Source organism: Notothenia coriiceps, unplaced genomic scaffold, assembly GCF_000735185.1.
Source record: "Notothenia coriiceps isolate Sejong01 unplaced genomic scaffold, NC01 NC01_scaffold00027137, whole genome shotgun sequence".
Lineage (NCBI taxonomy): Eukaryota > Metazoa > Chordata > Actinopteri > Perciformes > Nototheniidae > Notothenia > Notothenia coriiceps.
Window position 1 is genome coordinate 5,322 of NW_011359838.1, and position 9,325 is coordinate 14,646.

Here is a 9,325-nt window from a genome sequence, read left to right on the forward strand (position 1 = left end):
ACACACACACACACACACACACACACACACACACACACACACACACACACACACACACACACACACACACACACACACACACACACACACACAACCCCTACCCTAGAAAAGCAGAAAAGCTATTAATAGTTTTGAACGCAGAAAGAATGTTGTTTTTGAAATTTCAGAATATTTACTTCGACATAAAGACATCACTCAAAACCCACCTGTTCAACACTGCATTCGACCACTGAACACCCCCTCCCCCCCTTTTCTGTTTTTGTTTATCTCTTTGTTTTGTTGTTGTTTTTATTCTCTGTCAAAGCGTCCTTGAGTTTTTAGAAAAGCGCTATAAAAATCTCATGTATTATTATTATTATATCTGATGTTCTGTAAATAACAAGTTCAGTTTCTAATAGTGATGCCCATCCATCATAACCAGGAAGTGTTTGGTGCTCTGGTGAGGAGGAGTGTCTGTTTTATTTTCAGCCCGACTGAAGATTTCACCCGTGAGAATATCAGAAGTGTTTAACTCTGCCTCCGTGTCTCCTTCCTCTCCTGTTGTGAACTCTATGTGTAACAGTGGATTTAACTTACAATCTTGTTTATAACAACACTGCCCAAATAATGTTTCTAACCCTGCATGTGGGAACTGATACTGTCTGCTGTACAGATGTCCTTCAACATGTGTTTATGTGTTCCCTTACAGTGCTCCATATTTAGCCTCGTAGCGCCCCACTGTGTTTTTGTAGCGGGTGGACTCCTTCCGCAGGTCGGCGACTTCTGTGCGCAGCGCCGAGTTCTCGCGCTGCAGGAACGAGGCTCTCACGGTGATCTGGTTCTCCTTTAACCTGCGGGCGTCACGGGAACGTTTGGCCGCCACGTTGTTCTTCTTCCTCCTGTGCCAGTACTTGTCGTCCTGGAGAAGAAAGGAGCAGCAGGTTGGACGGAGGAAAGAAAGACAACATGAGACCCCTCGATGCTTTCTGACCTCGACCTGGTTTTATAGCCTTGTGATGTTATTGTGATGTAAGCCCCAATCTGAACATCTTTTGTGTTAACAAAAACATGAGTTCTCAGAGGGACTGGGAAGGAGGAAACTGTGAGACAGCCTGGTTTCTGCTGTGTCTCCTTCCATTACACCAGCTCTGCAATGACAAGCCAAAGAAAATGATTGTTCCAGGCTTGTAATTGTATCAGCTAATGCCTGTATCTATTGTCGTTTCCCCAGTTTGTATCCAGTGAATTGGCTGTTTAGAAGACAGTAAAGCTGTTGCATTACATTTCTTATTGAAAACATTGATGAATGTCAACCTCTGAAGATTCTTTCAACATGCTTTGAGGTTGGTCAAAAAAAGTCTTACACTTATATTGCTTAAACCAGGGCTATTCAATTAGTTTGGAATGGGGCCGGTTGATGAAAATGATCCAAAGCAAGGGGCCTGGAAAAAGATGGCTTGAAATATGAGCCATCATATTAAGAGCTTCAGATACAGTAAATACTACAACAGCATAGTGGAGTGCATATATTGTGTTTAAGTAAATCAAACAACATAGCCCCAAGGCCTTTAGAGATCTAAATGGCAAGTTCAGAACTCAGTAGGCCTACATGTGAAGCTAATTTAACCATCAACATCATTTAATTTGATTTAATTTAGGTGAATGATTTGATAATTTCACCTAGAGATGCAATAATTGACAGGAGTTTTCACTACAGTATCTAGTAGGTGGGTTGTCTCTACAGTAGCTAGTAGGTGGGTTGTAGGTGGGTGGGTTGTCACTACAGTAGCTAGTAGGTGGGTTGTCACTACAGTAGCTAGTAGGTGGGTTGTCACTACAGTAGCTAGTAGGTGGGTTGTCACTACAGTAGCTAGTTGGTGGGCTGTCACTACAGTAGCTAGTAGATGGGCACTCTGACCCAAAAAAATTAAAATTAAAAAATCTTAAAATAAATAAATAAGTAGATTACTTTTTAACATTATATTCAAAGGGCCAGTAAATATCACCCCTGGAGCCTTAAACCATTTTAACACGCTTTTTCAAAAGTTACAGCATCAAGTAAAAATAGGAGCCAGTGTAAAGTATCTGCTGGACTGTTGTGTCCCTTGTCTTTCTCCCAGCATACCTTCTGTTCTTCAGGCACCAACACCTTCTTGGCCTTCTTGATCATGGGTTGTGGCTTGAGCTCGTCGTCAGTGAACTTGTGTTTGCGAGGGTCAAACAGCTCGCCTCCGGGAACGCTCGACAGCACCAGGTCAGTGGGGTCGGGCTCGTAGTTAATCTCCACCTCGATCTCATCGGGGTCAATAGGCTCGGGGGTCTCTCGGTCACTATCAGTGGTCACCTCTGAGCAGATAGAAGGAGAACATGAGAACTGACAAATTAGACGGATGGAGATTAAGCTCCAGCGTCACATGTTTTTTTTTATATTTACAAAATGCTCCTTTCTGCCATAACACACATTCAACATATAAAAGGCTTCAATTTACATTTGAAGTGCAAATCGCATTCACATTTATAAAAAGTATGCACAAGCTGTTGGATTGACAACTTGAGTGCTAAAAAAACAGTTCATTGATGCTAGCACATCTAAAATAAGGCCATGTTGTTTATCAAGTGCAGGTTTGTGCGACCTAATAGATAACCATGTTTTAAACCCTAGTCCCTATTTCTAAACACTAGGACTTGTTGAGTCATCTTACTTAGCTTAAACAACTGGTTTTGACTATGTAATAACACACCAAGAGATTAATAAAACCTGCATCTCCTTCATGTCTGATCCTCCAGGCTCCACTCACCTGCAGTCACATCACAGAGGATATCAGAGTCACTCTTGGTGATGATCAGCATGTCCTCCCCACACATGTCCAAGTCCTGAATGGGAAGCAGTGAGGAAGCTGGAGCCTTTCCTTTCACCGTCTTCCCATCGGCCAGGCTGCTCTTTTGGGCGTCCACGTCGGGCAAGTTGGGGATGCCATTCTCTATGAGGAACTCCTCAAGGTCCATGTACTCCAGGTGGAAGTTTTCGCCATCATAGGGAATGGTTTTCTCCCAGATAGCCGGGGTCAGGGAGGCTGAAGGACCCATATCGCTGCTTCCTCCATTAAGGTCAACATCGTCTCCCAGTAACAGCTTTTCCTTGTCTGTGTCTGAAACGCAGGAAAGATTCATATTTAGATATAAGAAACACAGGATTCAACGCAGTGTTTCCAGCAGACCAGGGCTGAGAGGGCCATCCCTTATAGATACTGTCTTTTTACGTTAGTGAGCCGGATCATTTGGCTCGGCTCTCTTAAAGCGCCGGCTCTTTCGGCTCCGCATGTTACCACAGTTTACCACGGAGCCTCAGTTTCGCCGCTACGAAGCTCTGGTGCTTGCAGTTCGCGCGCGTGCTCCACTAAACCCCCCCCGTTCATCGCGTCCAAATTGCGCACTCCTTTGCCCCTCCAACAGAGGGATGTCCTTGTCTTTTTTCCTTTTCGTCATTTGAAGCGATATAAACTCTCGATCTTCTCTCGAATTATTAATATTTGTGGAAGCCCTCGGCTCGAGTTCAGGGCTACCCGAGCTGAATAAGGGCATCAAATGACGGCAAGGCGCCCCCCTGGCGGAAACGCTGATTCACAGTCAGTTTGGTTTTCCTCCCTTTCCAGAAGACCCGTCAGGTACGAAATCCAACCATCAACCAGGTTTTTGTTGCACCTTTTCACAAACCTGTTTTTCAGGTCTCAGGCTCAAAAAATGACATTCCCAGAACAAGTGACTATCTTCACTTCTAAAAGGGGTAAATTAATAATCTTTTTTCTCAAAGCAATGATAAACCTGTGAGTTGGATGTAGAAATGTCAGAATCAATATAGATTTTTTTATTTAAAAGTAAATTCAGATTGATCATAGTAACAAAATGTATTATTGTGTCCGTCCAAAAAAAAAGAAAAAAGACTTATAGTGAAAACCACCCTTGAATGATGGGATGGTAGACTAAAAGCTTTAGGAATCCAAACTACAACATATAATAAGTAGCCTGTATCAAGATTGATGCAAAACAACTGACATTTAACCTTTTGAGAGAATTAGAAAAAGACAACCCACTTCTGGGGTCATTTGGGTGGATTTTCCATAACTCCCTCGGTCGATTTAGATGATTGACATCTCTTTTTAACCGTTAGAGCCAATAGGATCGAGGGGAAGTTCCTAAAATCCATCTAAACATTATCCATTGGTGAATGAGTGATGCGTAGCTAGAATGCCCAAAACCGGAAGCTCTCATACACTCTGGTAGCAGCTATATATGAAAACTTCGTTATTGACATAAATATGAAGATGGATTATTAGTAATCATTTCAAAGTGACACAGACACATTGGATTAACCTTCAGCAGTGTTGTTATCGTTTTAATGCCATTGAACACAACTTTTTATCAGAAACAGCAAAAGGTAAGGCATTTCTCCCGTGTTTCCTTCCCCTGGCGCGAGTTTTGATTGCACAGTGATGATACTTATATTTCTAGAATCTGTGGAATCTCAGTTTGCTAGCTGATATCTTGTTTGTGCAGATCCGATAAGTAATAAGGATATTTTACCTTTAGTTCTGCACTAAGTGTGTTAGCATTTTTTCACCCAGGGCTAATTCAGAGCCTTTGGTATTACCCTTGTGATTCGTTTAGCTAAAAATGGTTAATATTGTGTGATAGCGGAGTTTCTTCCCGTTAAGTGGGTATGACACTTTCATAGTTTGTTAAATGTTAAGAAGCCCTCAGCCCGCATTCAGGATTTAGCCCACAGTGGCGCTACAGTGGAATGTTCTACTGCAACACTCCCCACTAGCACACACACAGTACACCCGCGACTGTTACAATGAAGGCTCGATAATCAGCTCACGGCATATAGGCAGGGGTAAAGTGCTATTTTTTATGAGTGGGGGGTGGACCTCCTCCTTGGGGTTCCAGGTGGATGCTCCCCCGGGAAGATTTTGTTTTAAATATTGAAGTTAAAAGCATCAATCTGGTGCACTTTGAGAGCAACATGGAGAGATCTATGGATACATCTCTCAACACATTACATTACATTTTAGCTGACGCTTTTATCCAAACCGTTTGAGACCCACTGAGACTAAAGTTAACTATCTAAACCCTCAGAGTCCTTTGTTTGGCTCACTGAGCCTCTCAGTCTGTCAGGAGAGGACTCTCCTCCAGCTTGTTGTGGAAACAGCTCCTTACGTCCGTTAGTGCAGCTAGCTAACCAGATGCTAACAACACGGTCCCTGCTGGCACCGGTCCCCCTCTCCCTCTATCACACTAAATGCGCTATAGCCACACACACACAGAGCCGAGCTTGAATGACACAAGCACACGTTTATTTCCATGCAACTCTCTGGTAGATCTGGTGTCTTGCCTCTGTTGCATTCACTGAAAACGGGAAATTACATTTCTGCCGTCCTCTCTTGTGTCATGATGAGTTTCGCGTAAAGCACGGTTAATGTATTATATTATTGAGGCAGAATTGTCCGGAGCTACAGAAAAAACATTCGCAGAACAGGCGACGCCACTGCCTCAGACGCTGTTTCTTGCAAGATGTTGCGTTTTTCCCCCGTTTTATCAGACTACCTTAATATCAGTTTTATATTGTTGTTCATATTCAAGGTCAGATTGTTGTTACTTCAAATTGGACTAATATAAAGTCCTCAAAGTTCTACTTTAGGCTTAGCAGAGTCCCTATAAAACCAATGTAGCCTACAGTGTATATTGTTATGGTGGTATTATGGGACCCCCATTTTGTGTCTCCCTATGCCTGTTCTGTCTGTTAGGTAACTTAGTGGCATTTTAGTTGTCTCTTTTTAACTTCCTCACAGGAAATGTATTTAACTTACAACAGAGGCTCGAGCCAACCTGCTTGGCCCTTTCTCATTGTAGTAATAAGACCATGCATATTGTATGAGCAATCTAAACTGTTAGATGCACTTCAAATGCGAGTTTAATGATCTTGCCAAGAGGTTTTTTTGGTCAACACAGCTTGGACTTAAAGACATAAAATACCTAGGATATTAATGCATATGTTAGGTAAGTTACAGCAACGAATTTTTACATGTCAAGCACTTTCCTTCACATTTAAATTAGTTACTTTTTTCTTGAACAAAACTTAAAATTAATTGATTCACAGTTTATTTATAGAGCGCTTTCGAGAGACTCAAATACACGTCTACATTAGAATGTGGATGCAAAACAATTTTCTAAAACTTAAAAGGTGGGGTATGTAATTTATTTCAGAAACACTTTTTGTTATATTCCATGGAATGCTCTTAACATCCCGATAGCAATGAATACATGAAATGCGTTGACAATAAATACATTAAAAACATTAATCTGTGGAAGCCGTGGCGCTGTAAAAAGCACGACCAATCATCTGAGCCAGCCCGGCTAAAGTAACTGGATGGCCTACCTGCCTGTCAGCTTTCCATCTGTGCACAAAATTATCTCATGCCCTCATTGGTCATGTTCGTGTGTGTTGGAGGAGGGGCTCTGTAAGGAAGTGGCAGATTTTTTCCGGCTGTGTATTTTCCTATGGTATTTTCACATTCTAGCGCACTCGAGCTGGTTTCTCCAAAATGACATACCCCACCTTTAACTGTGACGGAACTTATACTCATCGGCCCAAACTCACTTACCCGCTGAACCCAATATTTTTCACTTACCATCGACGGCCCCTTAGTCAACCCCTCCACTCACATCCGTAACCTTGGCATCATCCTCGAGCCCACCCTCATTTTCCTCCCTCACGTCAACAAGGTCACCAAAAAAACGCTTTGTTCCATTTAAAGAACATCGCCCGCATCAGACCCTCCCTTTCATCGACCGCTGCCGAAACTCTGATCCATGCCCGACTTGATTACTGCAACAACATACTTTTTGGATCACCTGCATTCATACTAAAAAAAACTTCAGTATGTCCAAAACTCAGCTGCCCGCTTGCTCACCTTCACCCGACGCTCCGACCACATCACCCCTATCCTCCATGACCTCCTCCACTGGCTCCCCATCAAACACCGCATTCACTTTCAAAGCCCTCAACAACCTTGCCCAGTCCGCCCTGCAGCCCATCAGGACACAGCTCCAGACCATAGCCTGTATCTATAAAGCTCCGGACCTGGGATGACAGGGCCTTCGCTGCAGCCTCCCCGATCCGATTACACACATTCCTCAAACCTCACCTTTTCACTCTTGCCTTCAACTCCTAATCAACTAACCTCTTGCCTTTATTCCACCTAGCTTTAGCACTTTCTACTTTTGTTGTTATTTTTGTTTTACTTGCTTATAAGCGCTTTGAGCACCAGGAAAAACGCTTTATAAATGTAATGTATTATTATATTGTAAAAAAAGTCATTCAAAGAAACACATGTTATACATATATAAAAAGAAGAAGGCGTAGTTTACAGTGTAAAAAGAGAGAGGCTTGTGTGAACACACTGTTCTAAACATCGTGAACTCTCGTTTGGTTTGACCTAAAATCGCGCTAGCTTGGTGCTACATGGTTAGGTCCTTCCTCTAAATCCGTTTACACTGAACCTACCATCGTCGTAGTCCAGAATATTCGGTGGAGGCATGTCCATTATCTGCTTCAACACCACGGGAAATGAACTCGTTGTCCCCGAAGCTGTTTCCAGCGTGATAATCATCGGTTTGTCTGACATGTTTTCCGCCTTGTTGTTAACGTTATCTACGGAGTAACTGACGACTCGGCGGTTAAATCCCGTTAGCTCGATAAGGCTAGCTCCACATCCGGTTTAACAGCTGAAAAAAGGGACTCTTTAATGTTTTATAATCCCGAAAATTGACGGTAAAATGTGGAAAGTCAAAACATCCCGTCTGCAGTGGAACACTCGGAGAAGCAGACTGTGAAAAACCGGTTGTAGTCTTAAAAGGTACCGCCCAGTGTTGTTGACTGGCCATCGGGGTATTTTCTTCATGAATATTAATGAAAAAAGGAGCCAATGGAAGTTGTCACATGCCAGCTGGTTGAGATCTCATTGGTTGAGTTATATATACGTTTTCCACAGACTACACATTAAAATAAAAACGTGACCAAAGCTATAACGTTGATGTAATCAACCTGCAGCGGATTCAATAAAGTTAATGCATTGATCCTTGTCAATGTCAACCACTTAAGTTTGATCTACCACAGGTGTGGTAGAAGTACTCAGACAATTAACTTTAGTAAAGAAGCAACATCCACTTGTAAAACATACTCTTATACAAGTACAAGTCCTGTAAAGCATTAACCTTGAACTGTAAGGCAACTTTCAGGGATGGGATTAGTTAGGAGTATTAATGTCAGCAGTGTATTCATCTTCAAAAACATATATAACACATGTTTCTTTGTGTATCCTCCATTTTCTTTCACACTTTAAGCAAGATATGCAACATAAAGATAATGTATGTGTTTATTTTTGACTCATCTCCGCTCACATGCACAAACATGTGCAGCTGGCACACTTGTACAGTACAGGGCTGCCCCTCCCTACACGCAGACTGTGATCACGCAGACTGCGTGGCCTCACCTCGCGACGCGGATGGGACCTCAGGGTTGCGGTCTAATAGTAAAAAAATCAGCTCCTATCGTCTGTGAGGAATCTACAGTTTTCTATACAGCGGACTACAACATGGATGTATAATAAGAACGAGCAGACACGTGCACACATAGACATCAAAGTGGGCTTGAGCCCCTGCCCTTTTTCTTCCTCCAGAGAACGTGCCCTTTCCCCACCCCCCTTTTGTTATAAATGAATATATATCTATTGCTGTTTGCGCACAGTTTCCCATTCCAAAGATATATTGATTGAATACAAAATTAAAATATCAGGTCGGGAGATTTTATACTGTGAAGTTCCGTAGCTCTCCCTCCCTCCACGTCTCCTGCACAGCGGTGTGGACATCAGCAGTCACTTCAGACAGACAGGTACGGCACCTCCCACTTTACTGTTCCATGTTATGCCGGCTTTTCTTGGTTTATTTTGAAGGTGAGTGGTGATGAACAAATTACTAAACTGCCAGTGCCTCGAGTTTACAGCTAATTAGTTAAAATACAATAACAAATATATAGTTAACTAAGGCTACTAGCTAATGGATAAGTTAGCTCAAGGTTTAGCTAAGGCAATTTATCACGGGCATACAGGCTAATGTACTGTACTCAAGGGGAGATACTTAAAGTGAAAATAGTCAAATGTGTATCTAATAACGTCATCACAATCGCCACATTGATATGCAAATTAGGCGTTAACTATAGGCCTAATTAAAATGCGCTAATTTGCATGCAGTTACCAAGGCATTGCAGGTGAAAAGGATAAAACTAAAA

The 9,325-nt window shown here is 42.4% G+C and overlaps 1 protein-coding gene across 1 annotated transcript in view; it reads right to left on the reverse strand.

The window, feature by feature from the left end:
- Window positions 1-7,896, reverse strand: part of tefa (TEF transcription factor, PAR bZIP family member a) — a 9,831-nt gene extending 1,935 nt beyond the window's left edge. Inside the window, exons 1-4 of the mRNA XM_010785107.1 lie at window positions 7,544-7,896; window positions 2,778-3,128; window positions 2,105-2,325; window positions 687-898 (exon numbers count right to left, since the gene is read on the reverse strand). Of these exons, the coding sequence (XP_010783409.1) occupies window positions 687-898; window positions 2,105-2,325; window positions 2,778-3,128; window positions 7,544-7,664 (905 nt within the window). The 5' untranslated portion in view covers window positions 7,665-7,896. The remainder of the gene's footprint in view (window positions 1-686; window positions 899-2,104; window positions 2,326-2,777; window positions 3,129-7,543) is intronic.
- Between the last annotated feature and the right edge of the window lie 1,429 nt (window positions 7,897-9,325).